The sequence below is a fragment of the Musca vetustissima genome, unplaced genomic scaffold (assembly GCF_032173495.1).
Source record: "Musca vetustissima isolate MV318-11 ecotype Yass unplaced genomic scaffold, APGP_CSIRO_Mvet_v1 utg30915, whole genome shotgun sequence".
In the NCBI taxonomy this organism is placed as follows: Eukaryota; Metazoa; Arthropoda; class Insecta; order Diptera; family Muscidae; genus Musca; species Musca vetustissima.
The window spans coordinates 54,268-81,818 of record NW_026884294.1 but is presented as its reverse complement, the minus strand read 5'-3'; the positions used below and the strand labels follow the sequence as shown (position 1 = coordinate 81,818).

The window sequence follows — 27,551 nt, the reverse complement described above, 5'->3', positions numbered from 1 at the left end:
AATCGGAAGAAAGGATATATAGGAGCTATATCTAAATCTGAACCGAATTTCACGACACTTAACGTGCAAATCGAAAGATATATATTGACTTTGATGCACCATTTACATTACATCGGAGGAAAATATATATGGGAGCTAAATCTAAATCATTGCGCTATACCAAATTTCGTGCAAATCGAAATATATATATAGGGACTTTGATACACCATTTACATTAAATCGGACGAAAATATATATGAGCGCTATATATAAATCTGGACCGATTTTCTGGAAACTCAACACACATCATTCTAGACCTAATTTAATACGCTGTGCCAAATTTCGTGCCAATCTAAAGATATATAGGGACTTTGGTGCACCATTTACCTTAAATCGGAAGAATATATATATATATATATGGGATCTATATCTAAATCTGAACCGATTTGTCTCAATTTCAATAGGGTTCGTCCTTGGGCCAAATAAGTGACCTATGCCAAATTTCATCCAATTCGGATCATAAATGCGACCTGTACTTTGTTTACAATTTAACATGGACAGACGGGCGGAGGGACGGACATGCGTAAATCGACTCAGAAAGTGATTCTATGCATATTCTCAAAAGGAACCATGTGTCTATCTCGTTGCCTTTTGCCTCTTATAAACATATGGACAAAGACATAATACCCTGTACCACAGTGTGGTGAAGGGTATAAAAATGTGCCTATCTGTTAACTCTCTTTCAGTTTCCTCTCCCTCAAAATTCGAATATGGTGAAAAACAGATATTTAATATAAGTCAAGTGTGGGATCCTATTTTGCATACATTATCTCAAACATAAGGAATATACCAACATTTTTTAAATTATTTCTGGTTAGGTTGGAATGCAGATTTGTAGTGTTACGGGTCTCGTAGGTAAGCATGCAATTATATTACACTATTAGTCTGTAGAGCAAATTATAAAACGGATAGGCAAATAAATATTATATTTCCTCCCAGAAAGATTCTTTATTTATTTTAATTTATTTCTCTTTCGATATGAGCTAAATAATCAAAAAATAACTGTGAGTGCCTTCTACTAACACAGCCCCATATTAAAACACAATAAATCATACCAACGAGGTATGTTTTTATTAAATAAATGTAGTGTCCAAATATCCATTCAAAAAACTGTTACACTTACAATAATGTGTCATAAAACTGCACAGTTTTGCGCAAATAAAAAAATAAAATAACTCTAAAACAAAGGCCACTTTTATGAAATGCATTATTTCAAGTGTTATGACTGCTAATGTGACCATTAATGGGCCTATTGTTCGCAAAACTGCTGCGAAATGACAAAATAATCATCCCTAGTTTTTGGTTACATGGCTCGCTTGCACACGGACTCATGCACTCTCTCCCTCAAACCCCTCCCCTGCCATTAGTATTTGGTGTTTTATGATTTAGTTGGGTTTTTTTATTATTTCCCATAAAAAACACGAAATTGTGGGTAGTTACACTTCCGTGTCATTCTCGCAAAAAAAAAGTGTCAATAACGAACAGTTTTGGAACAAAAGAGGAAACATCCTTGTCCTTGTTACTTTTGTTTTTTTTTTGTGTTTTTGTCAAAATAATCTTGTAAAAAATGCGTGCAACATTTTACAAATTTTCTTTGGTTGTTTTCTTTGGAAAATTATACTCTTGTTCGACATGAAGTGTTGAAATTACATTTTTTGTCCATGAGTCTTCATTCAATAAAATAAAATATCATATTTCCCATTGATATTTAACGATAAATTCAAAGAAGGAGGACGATTTGTTTTACAGATTCTGTATCTAATAATGTTCTCTGGATTGTTTCAATTATAATCTTGTAATCTGTTCGTTGTTCAACGTAATGTTATGCAACGCCCTTAGTATCGAATTTTTCCTTTCGCCCAAGATTTTGTAATTCTATTAGAAATTTTATTTCAAATGTAATGTTGGGTGTTTGGAGTTGTTTTCTTTTGCTGAAAGATGAATATGAGAGTGGCATATGAAGATCTTGCAGACCGTCGTTATTTCTCAGTTAAAATTGAAATAAAAAAATAAGTTGTTGTTAATTCAGTTACTGAATCGATTTGTAAATTTATGTACCTGGTGTTAAAGAGATTGCCAAAATAGATGCATATGTTAACAAAGCCTCTACATCACGGCACACCACTAACTTTACTTTTTATACCCTCCACCATAGTATGAAGGGTATATTAATTTTGTTTTTCAGTTTTTCAGATTATTTCATCGAAATAATCATTTCCGACCCCATAAAATATATATATTCTTGATCAGCGTATTCTTCTATGACGATATAATCATGTCCGTCTGTCTATGTGTCCTTCTGTCTGTTGTAATCACTCTAGCATCTAAACGAATTGCTATAGAGTTACACTTAAATATTTATAGGTGCTTACGTATTCAGATATTATTTAGTAACTCATTATCACATTAGAGGGCGGAAATATAGCGCTGATCGCTTTGAAAATTTCCATGAAGTTCCAATTATGGTCAAGGACAACGTCTATAATTTTCGGTGATGACCAGAATAAAATTTTGGGATGAAGTGGACCGAAAACTTACTTTCGGTGTTTTTCCTTGTGTGTTTTCTAGTCGAATATAAGCCGAATAGGTCCACTTGTTGGTATGTTCCCTATATTTTCATTTCTAGTGCCAGTCAGTATATCCATGGTGGAGGGTATCACCCTCATTAGCTATAAGGCTGAGGTTATAATTATCCATTAAACATTTCTGAAATTTGTATTATGGTTTACATAATCCGTTTTTACCCGTCCAAACTTAAAGCTTTTTCAATTTTTTTTTTTTTTTTTTTTGAGATTCCTGCATAAAAAAAAAATTCGAAATATATCTAAAGTTGTGATTTTAAAGGATTAACTACCTCTTTATACTACATATATTTTTATCCTTCACCACCCTATGTTGCAGGGTATTATGTCATTGTGCCTGTGTTTGTAACATGCAAAAGAAAAGGAGATAGACCAAAGATACTTTAGAGAAAATGTGTAGAATAACATTCCGAGTCGATTTATGCATGTTCGTCTGTCTGTCTGCCCACGTTAAATTTGGCGCAGTTCACTTATTTGATCCAAAGATGAACCCTATTGAAATTGGAGAAAATCGATTCAGATTTAGATATAGCTCCCATATGTATTTTCGCCTGATTTTATTTAAATTAAACTTTTGCATAACGCACCACATTGAGTCAGAATAGCATGAGTAAAGTTTCTTTAAAACAGGTTCAAATTTAGAACATTCCTTACCGGTTTTTAACACAAATTCTTTAGATTTTTAGTATTTCAATTTATGGCATATCGTGCTATCACTGGTTAGAAAACTTCCTTGTATACAAAGTTATATACAGACCCATTTTAGGGTCTGTGGTACAGTGTATTATGACTTTAGGCATATGTTTGTAACAGGAACATGCATAGAATCACTTTCGCAGTCGATTTACGCATGTCCGGCCATGTATTTTTGTGAACAAAATACAGGTAGCATTTATAATCCGATCTGGATGAAATTTGGCACAGTTCACTTATTTGGCCCAAGGACGAATCCTATTGAAATTGGAGTAAATCGGTTCAGATTTAGATATAGCTCCCATATATAGTTTCATCCGATTTGTTTTCAATGATACAACAAACTCCCAATATTTGTCCGATTGGGTCAAAAAAGTTCTGAATTAGGTCCAGACTGATGTCTGCGAAGTTTTGTTAAAATCGGTTCAAATTTAGATACAGCTCCCATATATAGTTTCATCCGATTTGTTGTCACCAAACTTTCAATATTTGTCCGATTGGGACAAAATTTTGCACGGAGTACTGAATTAGGTTCAAACTGATGTCAGCGAAGTTTTGTTAAACTCAGTTCAGATTTCGATATAGCTCCCATATATAGTTTCGTCCAATTTTATGTGAATGAAACACCAAACTTCCAATATTTGTCCGATTGGGACAATATTTTGCAGAGAGTACGGAATTAGTTCAAGACTGATATCTGCGAAGTTTTGTTAAATCGGTTCAGATTTCGAAATAGCTCCCATATATAGTTCCTTTCGATTTTTTGGGAATGACTCCAAATATATGTCCGATTGAGCAAAATTTTGCATATCGAATGCAATTGGGGAAAAAATAATTTGTGATAAGGTTTGTTAAAATCGGATTTTGATATAGGTCTTTTATATATAGTACAAAAGTACAAAATGAAAAAATTCACTGTTGCAAACATAAATTTACTGTGAAAAAAATTCATGTTGCAACGGGGGGGGGGGCCCAGGTCCCCATGTGTTTTTATATTGCTCCAAGTCTGCCCGTTTGACATGCAATTTTTCATTGATTTCAGAATGGTATGTGTATGGGGATTTTTTTAAATTGGTTCACATATATATCTAGATAGCATATTTAAGTTCGCCCGATTCCATCTCAATAGTCCTCCAATGATGCTATGTCTGTTTTAGATACAGGATGTTCCAGATATTAACATATATTGTATGTGGTGAAGGATATCATATAGTCGGCCCCGTCCGACTTTTTAACGTTCCTTACTGGTTAATTTTGTATTAGCCATATTTTTTTCTCTATTGCCTCCATTTACAATATTTTACATTAGTTAATCACTTGAACATTTTGTATATATAGACATCTCACACTTAAGATAGCCATTATTTGGCTATTTAGTTTACTTTATTCTACAAAGTGATGTACATCTCATCAGCGTATCCCCATAGCCAGCAAAAAAAAAAAATCGCCATTTAGCAGACAATAAACAATTCTATAGTCCATGTATGATGATGATTGTTAATGGCTATTTTCGTTGTTTGTTTGTTCGTCCTGAAATTTTTTTGTGTCATTCTATTTAGTTGTTGTATTTGATGAACATTTGCGGTTTTTTATGATTATTGTGTCTATAATTGTGGTGACTGCCACAAAAAAAAAAAAAAAAAAAAAAAAAAACAAAATAGTCCAGCAACAACAAAAATTGCACAACTTTTTTATGCCTCAATTGCTTTTATTTTGTGGTGGTAATGGCAGTGTTCATGTTGTTCGGCTCATCACTGCCCATTTAGGTGGTACATATATCTTCCAGTCCATTCGTGTAGTTTTTTTGTAAAATGTGCTGCCTTTATTTCGCTATTTAATTCTCGTATCATTATTGCTGGCATTGTTGTTGTTGCACTGGATTTTTTCTTTTTATATATATTTTTGTTGTCTGGTGGTATTGTTGAATTTATTGCCATAATAGACTTGTCACAGTGTCATATTATACTCTTGTTATTGTTCTCCACTGCTCATCCTCCCTCCTATCTGGTCCTCTGCAAGCAATTCGCAAAAGTCCATTTGTCGAGTGGCATTGATGCTCTCGTTTCTCGGTGTTGTTGTTGTGATTGTCCTGAATGGTCCATTAATCAACTTTGTACGCACCCCAAAATGTTTTGCTGGTCTTGTTTTAAATTGGCAATGCGATTTTAAGGGTGATTCGTATATGTGTGTTGTTGCTGGGTGCGGCTGGCTGATGATGCACATTGTTGTCTAGTTGTTGTATAAAGGTAATACACTCCTTTAGCGACTGACCATTGATTGCAATTTTATAGTTTTTATCCCATTTCTGTTTTTTTTTTTTTTTTAATTTCCAACCATTATTGATGATGACTCTGATATCGGTTGATTGTTGTTGGCGTCGTGGGTTTTTTATTTGCGGTGGTGGTGTTCATTTCAGGTTTTTGTTGTGTTTGTGTAGTGGTTTTTTGCAAGGACCATAAATGTTGTACAATTTCAAATAATGGTGTAATAACTGCTGTTATAACTGTGCAGATAAAAATCAGTTAAATGATACTTTTATGAAGTTAGTAAAATAATAGTAGCAAACATTTGTCAAAAATCTATTGTCTTCTTATGAAGGATGATATTAGTGCGTGTGTGTATGTGGTTTTAATTACGTTAACGAGCAATGTCACCTTCTGCCGATATTTAGTATCAGTAGCCTTAACAAAAAAAAATATATATTTTTTTCAGAAATAAAAACATTTCATTGTACTTTGGTTCGAACTTATTTTTGTTAGAGTAACGGAATATTTTTAAATCAACACAATAAGTAATCTTTAGTATGTCTGTAATTACATTAAAACCCATTTTGAAAATATGGACCGATATGAGGCATATCTTATTAGATAATTAGAGACAAATCCTCGCCTGATCCACTCAAATGGTCAAAGACAATCTAGTCAGAAGAGTATTTAAAAGAATACATTTATAGATTACGTACAATTGATTTTCGAATGAAACAAAATTTATTTTTTTTGCGAAAAGGTAATCACATAATGTGGCAAAAAATCACTTACCGGCAAACGAAAAATCTTTTGCCTAATGTAAAATGCGATAGTGGTTCTGTCACATACTTACAAATTTCCATTAAGATATAAAACTCAAGCCATTATTAGAAACATTAGTGATATAAGACATAATATGTATACCCTTCACCACACTGCTGTACAGGGTATTATGTCCTTGTGCATATGTTTGTAACAGGCAAAAGGAAACGAGATAGATACATGGTTCCTTTTGAGAATATGCAAAGAATCACTTATTGATTCTATGCAAAAAAAAAAAAAATTGGCACAGCTCTTTAAATTGGCCCAAGGACAAATCCTATTGAAATTGGGAAAAATCGGTTCAGATTTAGATATAACTCCCATATATATTTTCGTCCGATTTAAGGGTAATGGTGCACCAAAGTCCCTATGTATATTTCGATTTGCACGAAATTCGGCATAGCAAACTGAATTAAGTGTAGATTGCTGTGTGTCAAGTTTCGTGAAAATCTGTTCAGATTTAGATATAGCTCCCATATATATTTTCGTCCGATTTAAGGTAAATGGTGCACCAAAGACCCTATATATTCTTCGATTTGCACAAAATTTGGAAATTCGTACTGATTCAAGCCTAGAATGATAAGTGGAGAGTTTCTGGAAAATCAGTTCAGATTTAGATATAGCTCCCATATATATTTTCGTCCGATTTAATGTAAATGGTGCACCAAAGACCCTATATATTCTTCGATTTGCACGAAATTTGGCATATCGTACTAAATTGAGTCTAGAAGGATGTGTGTTATGTTTCGTGAAGATCCGTTCCGATTTAGATATAGCTCCCATATATATTTTCGTCCGATTTAACAGAAATAGTGCACCAAACTCCTAATGTTTGTCCGATTAACACGAAATTTTGCACAACGTATCAAATTGAAACTTTGTTTTTTTTTTTTTTTTTTTTTTTGAAATTGGTGCAGATGCAGCCATAGCTTCCATATGTATTTCGAACGGGTGTCTGATTGTAATTAAATTTTAAACAGTGCGGCGTACCGTATAGCTTGTATCAATTTTGCTATAAATCGTTTTCCATAAATTTGTACCACAGTACGCAGACGACTCTAAATCTGCCCTGGTTGCAGAAAGACATGAGTATGTTCCTTCGAGGGAACATATGTACAATATACCCAAAATGGTGAAGGGTATAGTCGGTCCAGTCCGACTTTACTACTTTCCTTACTAGTTAAATAAATTAAAAATAATAATTAAAATAATTTTTCCCAAGGCCTACAATAGGCGTGGAATTTGAAAATAATATTTTCCAAGGCCTACAATAGGCGTGGAATTTGAAAATAATATTTTCCAAGGCCTACAATAGGCGTGGAATTTGAAAATAATATTTTCCAAGGCCTACAATAGGCGTGGAATTTGAAAATAATATTTTCTAAGGTCTTTGAAAATGTCACAATTCATAACTACAAGAAATTATTATCGTATTTTTTCATGCATTCAACAAAATATTTCATTCCATTTATGGAAATGTAAAATTTTCTTTGACAAAAGCAAAAAAGAAAGTGAGATGAGATGTCGTTCCTCAGTCGGGACACAATTCCGGGGTACTTGTCATAATGATGTATTAACATGATTGTAGATTTTGATGTTTCACTATGAATGGAGTGGTGCCGTGCGGTGTGCTGCGTCTGCCATAATGTAATCCATTCTATTCAACTCTATTCATTCGTTCACTCATTTCCTTTTAAGTGAAATAAATAAAAATGAAATGAATTTGGTGGACAAAAACAATACCCACTCATCCTCGTGGTTTTTATTCAACATTTAAATGAAATGGGAAGATATGAATGAAACGAATGAATAAATAAATTGCCAAGTAAAACACAATGTCAGGCAGTCAGTCATTGTAAAGTAATTCTCATCAATCAAATCTAATTCAAAATACGGCGGACACAATAACAGACAGTGAGGCAGTGACAGGGAAAGTGCAGCGGTAGCGTCAGCCAGAGCAGTAGTAGTGGTAACTTCATTGTTGGCGTCATTGATAATGCCCACAAGACCACAGGTCCCGGTCGTTTGCCTTCTTGGCAAGATTAGCAGATGGTAGTATAATGACAATATGATGAAGGATGAGGATGGTGTGCGGGATACAATTTTTGGTTAGACAATGTTAACTATTGTTACGAGAAATGATTCCATTCTATATTGTACAATATTGCTTGAAATTTTGAAATATAATAAAAATAATTTCAAATATTCAGCATAAGGTAGAAATGTAATAGGACATTAAATATAATTTATATATCCTTGGAAAAGTATTCTTTAAAAAATACACACGTCTTATAGTCCTTGAAAAAATAATTCTTATAAAACACACGCCTCTCATAGTCCTTGAAGAATATTCTGCCAAAAATTCATGCCCCTTGTAGTCCTTGAAAAATAAATCCATGCCTTAGGCAGTCCCTGAAAAACTACTCCTTTAGAAATCCTCGCCTTAGACAGTCCTTGGAAAAATACTCCTTTGAAATTCATGCCTTAGACAGTCCTTTAAAAAATAACATTCCAAAGAACTAAAATTCGCCATTCGTTTCATATGAATTACAATACATATGCCGCCGACAAAGTTCATACATATGTACATCCTCTCAATACTATTTGCTTAGATATGTATCAAAACCCCCTTCGTCTGCCCAATATTTTTTTTCAAATGTTGCGATTAAATTCAGCGACTTTTTGGCTTCTTTCCATGTAATCATCATCCACTTAACATAATAAGAAATGTTTGTTAACAAAGCGCCATCAACATTTCGCAAAATTTTGATTGAAATGCCACGTTTTTACCTCTCCGCTCACGTCTTCCAATTCATTATAAATTTGAAAATGTCAGTAGAAAGGGCAGCTGAAAAAACGGTTCTTTTATGTCAAAATCATTTTTACAAATAAAAATAAATTTGTGTCCATTACATACATAACATTTATACAAAAAATTGCAAACGGGGAACTTTATATGAATATTAGTTCCATAAGAAAGTATTTTTGTATTTTTTGAACAGTTTTTTAGTCTTTTAAAAAGGTTTCATATAATTTCTTTTATTTATTTTATATCCTTTAAATATATATTTAAAAACAGTACTTGCCAAATGAGGGATATTCTTTAAAAGGTCCACGCCTTGGCTAGTCCTTGAAAAAATATTCTTTAAAAGATCCACGCCTTGGCTAGTCCTTGAAAAAATATTCTTTAAAAGATCCACACCTTTCAATGACCAGCCCTTGAAAAAATATTCTTTAAAAGATCCACACCTTTCAATGACCAGCCCTTGAAAAAATATTCTTTAAAAGATCCACGCCTTGGCTAGTCCTTGAAAAAATATTCTTTAAAAGATCCACACCTTGGCTAGTCCTTGAAAAAATATTCTTTAAAAGATCCACGCCTTGGCTAGTCCTTGAAAAAATATTCTTTAAAAGATCCACACCTTGGCTAGTCCTTGAAAAAATATTCTTTAAAAGATCCACGCCTTGGCTAGTCCTTGAAAAAATATTCTTTAAAAGATCCACACCTTGCTAGTCCTTGCAAAAATATTCTTCAAAAGGTCCACGCCTTGGCTAGTCCTTGAAAAAATATTCTTTAAAAGATCCACGCCTTGCTAGTCCTTGCAAAAATATTCTTTAAAAGGTCCACGCCTTGGCTAGTCCTTGAAAAAATATTCTTTAAAAGATCAACGCCTTGGCTAGTCCTTGAAAAAATATTCTTTAAAAGATCCACACCTTGGCTAGTCCTTGAAAAAATATTCTTTAAAAGTTCCACGCCTTGGCTAGTCCTTGAAAGAATATTCTTTAAAAGATCCACGCCTTGGCTAGTCCTTGAAAGAATATTCTTTAAAAGATCCACGCCTTGGCTAGTCCTTGAAAGAATATTTTTTAAAAGATCCAGGCCTTGGTTAGTCCTTGAAAGAATATTTTTTAAAAGATCCACGCTTTGGCTAGTCCTTGAAAGAATATTCTTTAAAAGATCCACGCCTTGGCTAGTCCTTGAAGAAATATTCTTTAAAAGATCCACGCCTTGACTAGCCCTTAAAACAGTATTCTTTAAAAGATCCACGCCTTGGCTAGTCCTTGAAAAAATATTCTTTAAAAGGTCCACGCCTTGGCTAGTCCTTGAAAGAATATTCTTTAAAAGATCCACGCCTTGGCTAGTCCTTGAAAAAATATTCTTTACAAGATCCACGCCTTGGCTAATCCTTGAAAAAATATTCTTTAAAAGATCCACGCCTTGGCTAGTCCTTGAAAAAATATTCGTGAAAAGATCCACGCCTTGGCTAGTCCTTAAAAAAATATTCGTCAAAAGATCCACGCCTTGGCTACTCCTTGAAAAAATATTCTTTAAAAGATCCACGCCTTGGCTAGTCCTTGAAAAAATATTCTTTAAAAGATCCACACCTTGGCTAGCCCTTGACAAAATATTCTTTAAAAGATCCACGCCTTGGCTAGTTCTTGAAAAAATATTCTTTAAAAGATCCACGCCTTGCTAGTCCTTGAAAAAATATTCTTTAAAAGATCCACGCCTTGGCTAGTCCTTGAAAAAATATTCTTTAAAAGATCCACGCCTTGGCTAGTCCTTGAAAAAATATTCTTTAAAAGATCCACGCCTTGGCTAGTCCTTGAAAAACTATTCTTTAAAAGATCCACGCCTTGGCTAGTCTTTGAAAAAATATTCTTTAAAAGATCCACGCCTTGGCTAGTCCTTGAAAGAATATTATTTAAAAGATCCACGCCTTGGCTAGTCCTTGAAAAAATATTCTTTAAAAGATCCACGCCTTGGCTAGTCCTTGAAAAAATATTCTTTAAAAGATCCACGCCTTGGCTAGTCCTTGAAAAATATTCTTTAAAAGATCCACGCCTTGGCTAGTCCTTGAAAAAATATTATTTAAAAGATCCACGCCTTGGCTAGTCCTTGAAAAATATTCTTTAAAAGATCCACGCCTTGGCTAATCCTTGAAAAAATATTCTTTAAAAGATCCACGCCTTGGCTAGTCCTTGAAAAAATATTCTTTAAAAGATCCACGCCTTGGCTAGTCCTTGAAAAAATATTCTTTAAAAGATCCACGCCTTGGCTAGTCCTTGAAAGAATATTCTTTAAAAGATCAGCGCCTTGGCTAGTCCTTGAAAAAATATTCTTTAAAAGATCCACGCCTTGACTTGCCGTTGAAAAAATGTTCTTTAAAAGATCCACGCCTTGGCTAATCCTTGAAAAAATATTCTTTAAAAGATCCACGCCTTGGCTAGTCCTTGAAAAAATATTCGTGAAAAGATCCACGCCTTGGCTAGTCCTTAAAAAAATATTCGTCAAAAGATCCACGCCTTGGCTACTCCTTGAAAAAATATTCTTTAAAAGATCCACGCCTTGGCTAGTCCTTGAAAAAATATTCTTTAAAAGATCCACACCTTGGCTAGCCCTTGACAAAATATTCTTTAAAAGATCCACGCCTTGGCTAGTTCTTGAAAAAATATTCTTTAAAAGATCCACGCCTTGCTAGTCCTTGAAAAAATATTCTTTAAAAGATCCACGCCTTGGCTAGTCCTTGAAAAAATATTCTTTAAAAGATCCACGCCTTGGCTAGTCCTTGAAAAAATATTCTTTAAAAGATCCACGCCTTGGCTAGTCCTTGAAAAAATATTCTTTAAAAGATCCACGCCTTGGCTAGTCCTTGAAAAAATATTCTTTAAAAAAACCACGCCTTGGCTAGTCCTTGAAAGAATATTCTTTAAAAGATCCACGCCTTGGCTAGTCCTTGAAAGAATATTCTTTAAAAGATCCACGCCTTGACTAGCCGTTGAAAAAATGTTCTTTAAAAGATCAACGCCTTGGCTAGTCCTTGAAATAATATTATTTAAAAGATCCACGCCTTGGCTAGTCCTTGAAAGAATATTCTTTAAAAGATCCACGCCTTGGCTAGTCCTTGAAAGAATATTCTTTAAAAGATCCACGCCTTGGCTAGTCCTTGAAAAAATATTCTTTAAAAGATCCACTCCTTGGCTAGTCCTTGAAAAAATATTCTTTAAAAGATCCACGCCTTGGCTAGTCCTTGAAAAAATATTCTTTAAAAGATCCACGCCTTGGCTAGTCCTTGAAAGAATATTTTTTTAAAGATCCACGCCTTGGCTAGTCCTTGAAAGAATATTCTTTAAAAGATCCACGCCTTGGCTAGTCCTTGAAAAAATATTCTTTAAAAGATCCACGTCTTGGCTAGTCCTTGAAGAAATATTCTTTAAAAGATCCACGCCTTGACTAGCCGTTGAAACAATTTTCTTTAAAAGATCAACGCCTTGGCTAGTCCTTGAAAAAATATTTTTTAAAAGGTCCACGCCTTGGCTAGTCCTTGAAAAAATATTCTTTAAAAGATCCACGTCTTGGCTAGTCCTTGAAGAAATATTCTTTAAAAGATCCACGCCTTGACTAGCCGTTGAAAAAATATTCTTTAAAAGATCCACGCCTTGGCTAGTCCTTGAAAGAATATTTTTTTAAAGATCCACGCCTTGTCTAGTCCTTGAAAGAATATTCTTTAAAAGATCCACGCCTTGGATAGTACTTGAAAAAGTATTCGTTAAAAGATCCACACCTTGGCTAGTCCTTGCAAAAATATTCTTTAAAAGATCCACGCCTTGGCTAGTCCTTGAAAAACTATTCTTTAAAAGATCCACGCCTTGGCTAGTCCTTGAAAAACTATTCTTTAAAAGATCCACGCCTTGGCTAGTCTTTGAAAAAATATTCTTTAAAAGATCCACGCCTCTATTAGGCCTTGAAAAATATCCTTTAAAGAACCACGCCACTATTAGACCTTGAAAAAATATTCTTTAAAAGATCCACGCCTTGGCTAGTCCTTGAAAAAATATTCTTTAAAAGATCCACGCCTTGGCTAGTCCTTGAAAAATATTCTTTAAAAGATCCACGCCTTGGCTAGTCCTTGAAAAAATATTATTTAAAAGATCCACGCCTTGGCTAGTCCTTGAAAAATATTCTTTAAAAGATCCACGCCTTGGCTAATCCTTGAAAAAATATTCTTTAAAAGATCCACGCCTTGGCTAGTCCTTGAAAAAATATTCTTTAAAAGATCCACGCCTTGGCTAGTCCTTGAAAAAATATTCTTTAAAAGATCCACGCCTTGGCTAGTCCTTGAAAGAATATTCTTTAAAAGATCAGCGCCTTGGCTAGTCCTTGAAAAAATATTCTTTAAAAGATCCACGCCTTGACTTGCCGTTGAAAAAATGTTCTTTAAAAGATCCACGCCTTGACTTGCCGTTGAAAAAATGTTCTTTAAAAGATCAGCGCCTTGGCTAGTCCTTGAAAAAATATTCGTTAAAAGATCCACGCCTTGGCTAGTCCTTGAAAAAATATTCGTTAAAAGATCCACGCCTTGGCTAGTCCTTGAAAAAATATTCGTTAAAAGATCCACGCCTTGGCTAGTCCTTGAAAAAATATTCGTTAAAAGATCCACGCCTTGGCTAGTCCTTGAAAAAATATTCGTTAAAAGATCCACGCCTTGGCTAGTCCTTGAAAAAATATTCGTTAAAAGATCCACGCCTTGGCTAGTCCTTGAAAAAATATTCGCTAAAAGATCCACGCCTTGGCTAGTCCTTGAAAAATATTCGTTAAAAGATCCACGCCTTGGCTAGTCCTTGAAAAAATATTCTTTAAAAGATCCACGCCTTGGCTAGTCCTTGAAAAAATATTCTTTAAAAGATCCACGCCTTGACTAGTCCTTGAAAAAATATTCTTTAAAAGATCCACGCCTTGGCTAGTCCTTGAAAAAATATTCTTTAAAGGATCCACGCCTTGGCTAGTCCTTGAAAAAATATTCTTTAAAAGATCCACGCCTTGGCTAGTCCTTGAAAAAATATTCTTTAAAAGATCCACGCCTTGGCTAGTCCTTGAAAAAATATTCTTTAAAAGATCCACGCCTTGGCTAGTCCTTGAAAAAATATTCTTTAAAAGATCCACGCCTTGGCTAGTCCTTGAAAAAATATTCTTTAAAAGATCCACGCCTTGGCTAGTCCTTGAAAAAATATTCTTTAAAAGATCCACGCCTTGGCTAGTCCTTGAAAAAATATTCTTTAAAAGATCCACGCCTTGGCTAGTCCTTGAAAAAATATTCTTTAAAAGATCCACGCCTTGGCTAGTCCTTGAAAAAATATTCTTTAAAAGATCCACGCCTTGGCTAGTCCTTGAAAAAATATTCTTTAAAAGATCCACGCCTTGGCTAGTCCTTGAAAAAATATTCTTTAAAATATCCACGCCTTGGCTAGTCCTTGAAAAAATATTCTTTAAAAGATCCACTCCTTGGCTAGTCCTTGAAAAAATATTCTTTAAAAGATCCACGCCTTGGCTAGTCCTTGAAAGAATATTTTTTTAAAGATCCACGCCTTGGCTAGTCCTTGAAAGAATATTCTTTAAAAGATCCACGCCTTGGCTAGTCCTTGAAAAAATATTCTTTAAAAGATGCACGCCTTGGCTAGTCCTTGAAGAAATATTCTTTAAAAGATCCACGCCTTGACTAGCCGTTGAAAAAATGTTCTTTAAAAGATCAACGCCTTGGCTAGTCCTTGAAAAAATATTTTTTAAAAGGTCCACGCCTTGGCTAATCCTTGAAAAAATATTCTTTAAAAGATCCACGCCTTGGCTAGTCCTTGAAAAAATATTCTTTAAAAGGTCCTCGCTCCTCTTACAGGCCTTAAAAAATATTCTTCACAAAATCCAAGCCTCTTATAGGCCTTGAAATATTCTTTAGAAAATCCACGCCTCTTTAGGCCTCGAAAAATTATCTTTCCAAATCCACGCCTTAAAAAAATATTCTTTACAAAATCCACGCCCTCTTCCCCGAGATTGGTCCTCGAAAAAATATTCGTAACAATATTTTTAAAAATCCATCCTCCTGCTAGGCCTTAAATTTACTTAGTTTAGTCACATATGCTGAACTAATTAAAACCCCCACCTTATTGTAATTAGAACTCTTGCCTAATTGTGCTCCCCTCCCTCAGTTGAGCCTAAAATAAACCTAAGTAATTAAGCGTACATCATTTTTTTTCATTGCTTTAATCTTTCCATTTAAATCAGCAGATTGGTCTCCCTATTCCACTTGCCATTTTTTGCTGCCGCTGCTACTGTTGTTGTATTTGCCTAATACTTATTGTATCTCATTGAAGCTAATTAAGAAATTACTGCAGGCATTCGATAACGCTCATACTCAAATGTCTATAAAAGTTTGTTTTCATCTTTTATTACCATTTCTGCTCTTTTTTTGGCAATTTTTGTTAGCCTTTTTCGTTGGTATTTTGGCTGCTGCAAAGGATACACCAAAAAAGTACCCATATGAACATATTATGTGTTTTCATGTACGGCCTCCATATTAAGCCAGCCGACATCGCTTATATGGGATGGCAATGCTAAATAGAGATTTTGCCAAAAAAAAATTAAAAAAAGAAAACGAAAAAATATCCGAAACCGTTTCCTTTCAAACTTAAACATACAGGGGAAAATTACCAAAAAAAATAATAATGACTAAATAATGTTGAATATATGTGGTCGTTGAAAATGTGTGAGGAAGATGTGCAGCAGGGAGTCATGGCGGTAAAATAACCAAAAAATCCTTTTTACACTGTGTATGCTGGCTGTATTTGTGTTGTTTTGTTATTTTATTTTGGGTGGCTTTTGTTGGCCTCCTCCGTCTTCTTTGGGAATTGCTTTCAACGTTTTTTTGCCAAAAAGGCAATTTTTATAATTTTGCAACAATTTTCTTTCCATTTTATACAAATGAATTGAAATTCATTCGTTTTTTGTTGCTTTTTTCGGTTACTTTTTAGCTTTTTGTCTGATTTGCAAAGGACAGACGAAAAAAAGAAAATCTAAGGCCCAAATCCATTCATGCGCTTAAAAATAAAATGCTAAAGCCACTTGACTGCATCCATATAGAAATTAAGCACTCGTTTACCTCGTTCTTAAACTTATGTTTTATACACTTACATACACATATGTATGTGTGAGGGGGGAAACAGTGTTCCAATAACAAATATATTTCCAAGGACCATTCATGGCCCTGAATTTTTTCATAAGAGGCGTGAATTTTTTTAAAAAGGCGGAAGACAAAGATGAACATACCAAAGACATTTTTTACAAGCGCCTAGAAACTGCATATGACCGCTGCCCTGACCATGACATTAAAATTCTGCTAGAAGATTTTAAAGTAAAAATCGGAAGGGAAAATATTTTTGGTCGCACCGTCGGAAAATTCAGCCTCCATGAAGACACATCAGACAACGGCATGAAGTTGATTGACTTCGCGGCAGCAAAAAACATGTAGTTAGCAGCACCAGATTCAAGCATCTCGATGTACACAAGGCCACTTGGATTTCTTCCGAACGAACAACGAGAAATCAAATCGATCATGTTGTGATAGACGGACGGCATTCGTCCAGTGTTTTATACGTTCGATCGATACGAGGAGCGAATATCGATTTGGACCATTACTTTGTGGCAGCCAAGGTTCGCACCCGTCTTATTGTAGCAGCAAACTCGACGTCGAAAAGCTGCAAACACAACAGGCAGCAACTTACCCAACTGCTGGACGAAAGCACCCCTTGTCCCGATAATAGTATATAAGCACAATGGCAAAGAATTGCCCACTCCCTACAAACTGCAGCAAAGGCAACACCAAACACCACCATCAAGAAACCCGTAGTACGATCGGGAGTGTCGTAATGCTACTTATATATAAAAAACGCAGCGTATAGGGCAACCCTGCAGACAGTTGCAACACGTCATGCGATGCAGAATTATCGGTACAAGAGGAGAGAGGAGAAACGTATTTTCAGAAAAAAGAAGAAATAACCAGAAAAACGTGAGCGTGAGCAAATTGAGATGCGCCTGCACCAAACCGAAGGCTTTGGTGCAGGCGCATTCTCCTGTAGAGATGATGAGGGAAACCTTGTGACAGATACAGACAGCGTGCTGAGGATCTGGAAGGAACATTTTGAAAAACTTCTGGTATCAAATAGTAGCGGTGAAGAGGATACCCCAGAACCAATAATAGATTACGGTATAAAGTGTATACCACCTAGCCAAGATGAGGTCATAAAAGCAATTAATCGGCTCAAGAACATTAAAGCAGCAGGAGCCGATGGGTTACCAGCCTAACTATTCAAGACTGGTGGTCAGATGCTGGTCAGGAGCATGCACCAGCTGATAAGTACAATTTGGCTAGAGGAATGCATGCCCAATGATTGGAACCACAGCATCCTGCGTCCCGTGCACAAAAAGGAAACAAGACGATATGTGCCACTATAGAGGAATAAGTCTCCTTCCCATCGCATATAAAGTGCTATCCAGTGTGCTGTGTGAACGACTGAAGCCAATGGTCAATGACATTATTGGACCATACCAATGCGGCTTCAGACCTGGCAAGTCCACCATTGATCAGATTTTCACCCTGCGTCAAATCCTGGAAAAAACTACGAAAAACACATCGACACATTCCACCTATTCGTCGACTATAAAGCCGCATTTGAAAGCCCTATCCGTTCAGAGGTGTATAAAGCCATGTCTGCGTTTGGCATTCCTGCAAAATTAGTACGGCTACGCAGGATAACCTCTCGGAGCTCTTTAATACCGAACGAGGATTCAGACAGGGTGACAGTTTGTCGTGTGACCTTTTTACCATCCTGCTGGAAAAGGTCATACGAGAGGCAAAAGTGAACGGAAATGGCACTCTGTACCCGAAACAACACATGTTACTCGCCTATGCCGATGTCATCGATATAATGGGTCGAACATTGCGAGCGGTAACAGCCACCTTTGAACAAATTGAAAAGGAGTCTGCCAAAGTGGGTCTGGCAGTAAACGGCGAGAAGACCAAGCTTATTGTATCAACGTGCAAGACGTCCAATAGACCTTGGTACCGCCATAAATAAAACGAATGACATCAGTTTTAAAATTCGGAGAAGGATTGTGATGGGCAACCGATGCTACTATGGTCTGAGCAAACAACTCTAAAGCAAGGCCAAACTCACACTCGTGCTGTTATACGGATCTGAAGCATGGGTACTCACGCAAGTAGATGAGGCAGCTCTTTGAGTGTTTGAGAGAAAAAGTCTCCGAAAGATCTATGGGCCGATCTGCGTTGACGGCGAATATCGCCGTCGAATGAACCATGAGCTGTTCCAGCTATTTTCGAACATCAGCATTGTACTGAATATGAATAGTAATATTCGGAAAATATGTCAATGTAAGGAAGTGGTGTTGTTGACCTCTAATCGGGCTAGATTGAACAAATATAGCGAACTATTGCCCAGGCTCGGATTAAACATCCGCATCGTATGGTCGGCCCCGACCGACTACACTGCTCCGCTCACTGGATTTATATATAAAATTTTCAAATATTTTTTAAAATTTATTTCTAATTTGTTCCACAGTCCTTTTCAGCTTAATATGGTCTTTGTTATTGCCACATTTCTCTGTCGCTTATTTGGCAAGTACTGTTTTTTAAATATCTATTTAAAAAGTATAAATATAGCGTAAAAAATGAACTGAAACCTTTTTAGAACTCATTTTCATATAAAGCTCCGCGTTTTTGAAAATTGGTTATGTATGCAATAGACAAAAATATATTTTTATTTGTAAAAATGATTTTGGCATACAATATACAATTTTTTTCTTTGCCCTTTCTACTGACATTTCCAAATTTATAGTGAATTGCAAAACATGAGCAGAGAGGTATAAGAGTGACATTTCAATCAAAATTTTGCGAAATGTTGACGGTGCTTTGTTAACAAACATTTCTTATTACGTTAAGTGGATGATGATTACATGGAAAGAAGCCAAAAAGTCGCTGAATTTAATCGAAACATTTGAAAGAAAAAAAACGTTGGATAGACTTGTCGCCAAAGAGGGTACCGTCGAATATGTAGGTAAATACTATTGACAGCATAAATGGATGGCGGTATATGTACTGTAATTCATTTGAAAAGGATGAAGAATTTTATTTGAATTTGACGAATTCAATTTTGTTATAAACATTTCAATGGCTAGACAAGGCCTGTATTTTTAAAGAAAATATTTTCAAAGACCAATATAGGCGTGGATTATATATTTTTAAGTGTGTAGATTTTTTTAAAAATATATTTTTTCAAGTATCAACATAAGCGTGGACATTTTAAAGAATATTTTTTCAAGCATGAACACAGGCGTGGATTTTTTAAAGACTATTTTTTCAAGGCCCAACACAGGCGTGGATTCTTTAAAGAATATTTTTTCAAGACCCAACACAGGCGTGGATTCTTTAAAGAATATTTTTTCGTGGACCAAAACAGGCGTCGATTCTTTAAAGAATATTTTTTCATGGACCAAAACAGGCGTGGATTCTTTAAAGAATATTTTTTCATGGACCAAAACAGGCGTGGATTCTTTAAAGAATATTTTTTCATGGACCAAAACAGGCGTGGATTCTTTAAAGAATATTTTTTCATGGACCAAAACAGGCGTGGATTCTTTAAAGAATATTTTTTTCATGGACCAAAACAGGCGTGGATTCTTTAAAGAATATTTTTTCATGGACCAAAACAGGCGTGGATTCTTTAAAGAATATTTTTTCATGGACCAAAACAGGCGTGGATTCTTTAAAGAATATTTTTTCATGGACCAAAACAGGCGTGGATTCTTTAAAGAATATTTTTTCATGGACCAAAACAGGCGTGGATTCTTTAAAGAATATTTTTTCATGGACCAAAACAGGCGTGGATTCTTTAAAGAATATTTTTTCATGGACCAAAACAGGCGTGGGTTCTTTAAAGAATAGTTTTTCAAGGCCCAAAACAGGCGTGGGTTCTTTAAAGAATAGTTTTTCAAGGCCCAGCACTGGCGTGGATTCTTTAAAGAATATTTTTTCGTGGACCAAAACAGGGGTGGATTCTTTAAAGAATATTTTTTCGTGGACCAAAACAGGCGTGGATTCTTTAAAGAATATTTGTTCATGGACCAAAACAGGCGTGGATTCTTTAAAGAATATTTTTCATGGACCAAAACAGGCGTGGATTCTTTAAAGAATATTTTTTTTTCATGGACCAAAACAGGCGTGGATTCTTTAAAGAATATTTTTTCATGGACCAAAACAGGCGTGGATTCTTTAAAGAATATTTTTTCATGGACCAAAACAGGCGTGGATTCTTTAAAGAATATTTTTTCATGGACCAAAACAGGCGTGGATTCTTTAAAAAATATTTTTTCATGGACCAAAACAGGCGTGGATTCTTTAAAAAATATTTTTTCATGGACCAAAACAGGCGTGGATTCTTTAAAGAATATTTTTTCATGGACCAAAACAGGCGTGGATTCTTTAAAGAATATTTTTTCATGGACCAAAACAGGCGTGGATTCTTTAAAGAATATTTTTTCATGGACCAAAACAAGGCGTGGATTTTTTAAAGAATATTTTTTCATGGACCAAAACAGGCGTGGATTCTTTAAAGAATATTTTTTCATGGACCAAAACAGGCGTGGATTCTTTAAAGAATATTTTTTCATGGACCAAAACAGGCGTGGATTCTTTAAAGAATATTTTTTCATGGACCAAAACAGGCGTGGATTCTTTAAAGAATATTTTTTCATGGACCAAAACAGGCGTGGATTCTTTAAAGAATATTTTTTCATGGACCAAAACAGGCGTGGATTCTTTAAAGAATATTTTTTCATGGACCAAAACAGGCGTGGATTCTTTAAAGAATATTTTTTCATGGACCAAAACAGGCGTGGATTCTTTAAAGAATATTTTTTCATGGATGAAGGGCATCGATTATCGTAACTTATCAATGCGACTTTGGAATTGATATTACCTTCTAACACAAGTCACACACACTCACTCACATCATCAATTGGTATCCTATCACATTCCCTTAGAGAGTATTAATATCCCTGCTGTGGGGTGTCAATCGCATTTTATCTTCTTCATTTCATTGCTGCTGTTGCTTCAGCTACTTTCACAACCAATTCCGGATGCAATTCAGCGCGTCAACATTTATGCACCGCACAGCAAGCAAGCAATCTGACAACAACCAATTAATGTTTAAATCTAAACCACGAGCACAACAATTCAGAACAGATTTGCATTCGCATTATATGCACAAGTACATGTAATCGCACTGCCACACATACAGACACACACAACACACCCGCATATAGCCACCCATATTTGCATATCCGTGTACTTGGTTTAGTACTTAAACCAAACAATTGCCAACAATTGCTGCAACAATATTTTTATGTTTACTTGCGTTGGCAATTAATCGCAAATGTGCTTCTTTTTATTCTGGCCCATTGTTTAGCATTTATTTTGCACAAAAACAAAATCAACAATAACAACAGCAACAACTAAACTGTGGCAACAGCAGCAGCAACAACAGTAAAAATATTGTAGGGTATTCATAGGAAATTTGTTCGTTTTTTATTCGTCTTTGTTGAAGCTTAGATTAATTTACGTAACAGTAATTTTTCTTTTTTTCTCTCAGTTTAAAATGCTACAATTATAAATGGTCGTTGTTTGTGTTTTTGTTGTTGTTTTTGCTCTAAAAACTTGTAAAGTTTTCCTTTGAAAGGTCATTCGAACAAATGTAAGTCATTGTCACAGGTAAACGGGAGATCACTGCCCCAAAGCTAAGTTTTAAGATCGGAAACAAAAAGAAGAGGGTTTTTGTTGTTTCCTGTTTTGTTTTAAGATTGGAATTATTAAACAATTGTGAAAAAACAGTTTCTTGTCTGAGTGGTATTGTTGATGAGAAATAATGAGATGGAAGGAAATATTGTTTAGGTTAACTGTTTGATACCCTACACCACTTTGGAGTACTCTTAAGATATTACAACCTTTATACCAATTTAAAACGAGCATAACAAAAGTCCTCTTTATTGAGAATGTCCGAAATGCACCCTTCTATATATGAACCGACTTCAATCAAACCTACCCATGCCATTCGCCAATTTATACTAAATTTCATGTTATATCATTTACATATGATCGATCTGATCTATATATGTGATCTATATGAAAATCTAACTCTTTATGCTAAAGAAGAGATAATCGAACAAACGTTGGGCACCATCTACATATAAACAGACGAAATTATATCTGACAGCTATATCTAAATCTGAGCCAACTTTAGTGAAACACCTCTAGTAGTCGATTTTCACAATCGAAGAAATATGCATTAAATGCCCAAACATGCTCCCGAAGTTTGTGGCGAGTCACTTTAGATGTATGTGGCCTAGCGCTGTTCTGGTGGAACACGACACCTCTCCTGATGGCCATTTCTGGTCAATTGCTTTCTTCAAACGGTCCGGTTGTTGACAATAAAGATCAGAATTTAGCTTTTGGCCATATGGAAGCAACTCATAATAAGTAATCCCCTTCCAGTCCCACCAAAAGCATAGCAGAACCTTCCTGGCCGTTAGTCCTGGTTTGGCCACCGTTTGAGATGCTTCACCGCTCTTTAACCACGATCGTTTTCGCACAGCGTTATCATATGTGATCTATTTCTCATCTCCAGTCACCATCCGTTTTAAGAATGGGGTGTATCTCATTCCGTTTTGTCAAGACGGAAATTCGATAAATCGTAGACGGAAATTCGATCCATCGTAGATGGAAATTCGATCCATTCTATTTTTTTCTACTATTTGGTGTGACACCAAACATCGAGCTTATTTTTAAATCCAGCGTTCTGTAAATGATTTAAAACAGTTTTATGGTCGATTTTTATACCCTACTATTATAGCTTTGTGTAACGCCGCAAAATATTGGTCCTAGACCCACCTTTAAGTATACCGATCGTCATATCTCGACTAGCTGAATCGATCTACATATGTGTGTCCTCCGTCCGTCTGTCCATTATAATTTGTAAACATGATACAGGCCCCAGTTATGGACCAATCTTCACGAAATTTTGCATGTAGGATGGGTTCTGGCTAATGAAGACCCCTATTGTTTTTTGTTAAAGATCGGTTAATATTTAGGGGATGAAATGGACCAAAAACTAGATTTTTATCTGATTTTCTGGTCGCTCTAGAGGCCGCAATAGTGGGCCAAACATCGTAAATTTTTACAAGGAGAATGGGTCGGGCCAAAGAATATGCATGACATAATTTGTATTCTATAGTGTATATATTTACTCCTGAAGGACATAGTCCCTTCAGGAGTAAATGATGGTATATCGAAGAGGAGAGGTTGACCTTTAAATTGATACCAAATATGTCGTTGTATGTACTCGGATGTGGAAGTTACATTTAAAAATTTACAGGTGCTTACGTACTCAGAATTTTTTTAGTAACACATTACCACACTAGAGGCGGAAATTTTCCATGAGGATCCAGGTATGGTCAAGGACAACGCCTATAATTTTCGTTGATGATCAGATAATAATATTGGGATGAGGTGGACCGAAAACATAATTTGTTGCGCTTTTTCGAGTCGATATATAGGCCACAATTGAAACCCGAACATCATAACACAACCCACGGTGAAGTGAATCTGGACAAGTAATTAGAAGGGATATACTGAATATTAGTAATATTTGTTGACCTCTAGTCGGTCGAGAGGGTGCAAATATAGCGAAATATTTTCCATGCTCATATATAACCACAGAAAGTTAGATTTTCGTGGAAGTTGTGTAGGGTATCATATGGTCGGCCCCGTCCGACTATACTGCTCCGCACACTGGTTAGCTCATAGGCCATGTTACGACTGCTAACATGCCGGTCACGAAACTAGGCAGGCAATACTCTTTCATTACTGAGCAATATTCCTTCTAATTGGATTGGATTGTTTTGTTTTTTATTTAGCCTTCAAGATAATCGAGAATCGTCGAAATTTTAAATCGATATTTACAGCTTAAGTATAAGGGAAGCTTTGAAGAGTCACCCTTTTAGGTATTACTGATTCCATCTAATCATTTTATTCAGCAAATATCAATTTATTTTCCTATGTTAAAGTTTTCCATCCCACTAGGAACAGTATTATACTGGGGGTATAGGGGGTATATAAAAAAACATACTACAATTTTTTTACTTTCACATGTCCGTCCGTCTGACTGGCTGGTGCACACGATAACTCTCGAAGGGAATAATCAATTTCATCCAAATTTTGCGCATCTTAATATTTCTTCCAAACATAGTTTAAGTTCGAAGATGGGGAATATCGGTCCACTTCTTCTGGTACATCCCCTACAAAATGGTCAAAATTGTGTTAAAAAAATTATAATAATCAAACGGACTATCCGATTTTAAAGAAACTTTGTACAACCTATTATGTGGGCCAAGCCTAGATCAATTACGAAGATGGGACCCATTGGTCCACTCCTTCGTATACCTCCCCCCAGAGGGTCAACATTTTCGATATTTATAAATCCAATATCAGGCTAATGGAATGTCTGATTTGAACCAATCTTTGCAAGCCTACTATATCTTTACCAAGCCTACATCAAGTTTGAAGATGAGACCCATTGGTCCATTCCTTCTGGTACCTAGCCCACAAAATGGTCAACATTTTGCTAAAAATTAATTTTATAAAACATTCAAACGAACTAACTGATTTTAATGAAACTTTGCACAACATATTATCTTGGCCACTCCTTTGGTACTCCCCACAAAGGGTCAAAATTTCCAATATTTATAAATTCAATATCAGGCTAATGGAACATCCGATTTGAACCAAACCTTGCAAAACATATTGCATTTACCAAGCATAGATCAAGGTTGAAGATTGGACCCATTGATTCGCTCCTTCTGGTACCTCCCCCACAAATGGTAAAATTTTTCAACATTTATGTATCCAATAGCAGGCGAAAGGAATGTCCTATTTCAACTAAACTTTGCACCACCTATTATCTTTAACAAGTCTAGATCAAGTCCGAAAATGGGACCCATTGGTTCACTCCTTTTGCTTCCACCCACACAAATGATCAGCATCTTCAATATTTAAAAATCCAATATTAGGCGAATGGAATGCTCAATTTTGAGCGAAGCTTTGCACAAACTATTATCTTTATCAATCCTAGATCAAATCCGAAGGTGGGACCCGTCTGCCCTCTCCTCTGGTACGTCCTACAAAATCGGTCAATATTATATATTTGATCAACATAAAATCCGAAACATCTTTAATTAGACATATACCTTATTTAAACGAATACTAAAAACTGTGTATAACTCCGAATACCTCCTCCGCAAACCATAGGGTGAGGGTATATATTTGTCGGCAACACCGACTGACACTTTTTTACTTGTTTCAAGACCCATTGTGATGGGAGTTTTTCTTAAAATTGAATTTTTTCTTAAAATATAAAAACCCAAAAACCGTGGACAGGTATGGATAATACCTTATGACGTCAATTATTAAAATAGGAATCTATGCCAACACGTTGACAGATTCATACAATTTTCGAAAATATGAGAAACCAAAATGTAAAATTACAGCCAATACTTTTAGAAAACTTGTCCAAAATACTACAGTCGTGGGGTGCCATTACACGGAGGGCTAAAGCTATAAGTAGACCTATATTGATAATTTTTGGTATTAAGAAATATGAAAACAAACAAAAGATGCTTTAATGCAATACTTAGTTAGCGTGATTAAAATAGGCTAACATATATGGACATGGAATTTTATCCTGATCAAAAATATAAATACTTTATAGGGTCGGAAATGAACGATTCGTTTAGTTTCAAACATAATGACAAAATTCCTATATCCAACATGGAGGATATAACAATTAAATCAGTGTCTGGGGTTATCCACTTGAAATTGATTCATTTTTCCATTGATGTTTATAGAAAAAAGTCATTCTATTTCCATATTCAAATTTTGTTCTGAATGTCCTACACATGGAATGTAACTTTTTAATAAAACGCTACAATTTTTATAAGCAATTTTTATATATTTTTTTATTTTATTTTTTAATTTACTTTTACTTTTTTTATAATTCAAGTAATAATTATATTATTAACACTTGTTTGTATTTATACAATTATAATTTTAGCTAATATAAATATTTAAAAAACAAAAAATAAAATAATAATTAAGAAGTTAAATTTTAGGAAATAAAAATATACAATAAATATGTAACCTAATTTGTATATATAATGTTATTTGTTTATAGATATTTTTTACAAGCAATTAGTACTTTTTTCATATAGAGTATTTTTTGTTTTAGTTTTTTTTAGATTATATATAATAATTTTGAGCAATTGAGACATATACAAAGAGTTATTTAGATTGGAATTTGGTGGAAACATTTTACATAGGATTGGATTTTTGGTATATTAAGGTTATATTAAATTATTAAGGAGTTTTTTATATATACAATAAATAATAATTTTATAGGAACAATAAATAAATTTATATATTTATTTTTAGGGAGTTATTATTTTTTTAATTTACGATATGTTACAAATTTTTTTTTGGCTATTATTATTTTTTGGTTTTTATTTTTATTTTATTTTATTTTTTTTTTTTAATTTTAAGATTCGTTTTTATGAAACCAGCTTTTGTTTTTTTCCTTAAAATCTATATTTTTTATACAGTTTTGGGTTTTTCTATACAATTTGTTGTTTTTGTTTTGGTTTTTAATAAATTTTATGATTTTTCATTTGTTGTTCACTGGCATTGTGATTGAAATTGCCATTACCATTATTGTTGGCCTTGTCCTCCAAACCCCCCATATTGTTGTTATTGTTGAGGGCCGGTTTTTGTAGACCATTTAAAAGCCTCTCCATGGCTGGAGTTTTGCTGTTGGCTGGCAACTCTACCGTTGATTGTGGTGAGTTGTTCAAGTGACCATTTACCGTTGCCGTCTGGGAAAACTTTCCAGCCATTTCCTCTGCATTGTGGGGAAGCAGCATTGTGGCTGTCTGCTGCTGCTGTTCCTCATCCTCATTTTCCACATCTATGGCCGCATCATCGGCCTCCTCGGACTCCGTGTGACTGGGCTGGGGTGAGGGAGGTGTTGCCAACCTTGTCGTGGAATGTTGTTGTTGCTGCTGCTGATGATGATGTAGTGGGTAGGGTGATGTTGTAACACGCATCAAATGTTGCAAGTGGTGGTGATGGGAATGGTGCTGCTGCTGCAAATGAGAATGATGGCCATGTAAAGCCGCCACATGATGCTGTGAGGTTGGTGGGGTACCGGGCGTAGTGGGTCT

General features: G+C 35.1%; 1 protein-coding gene across 1 annotated transcript in view; it reads right to left on the bottom strand.

Moving 5' to 3' along the window:
* LOC133331283 (transcription factor mef2A-like) overlaps nt 1-27,551 on the bottom strand; it is a gene marked incomplete at its 3' end in the record, with an annotated part of 50,073 nt that overhangs the window by 22,502 nt on the left and 20 nt on the right. The window contains exon 2 of the mRNA XM_061539683.1: nt 27,015-27,515. Within this exon, the coding sequence (XP_061395667.1) occupies nt 27,015-27,515 (501 nt within the window). The remainder of the gene's footprint in view (nt 1-27,014; nt 27,516-27,551) is intronic.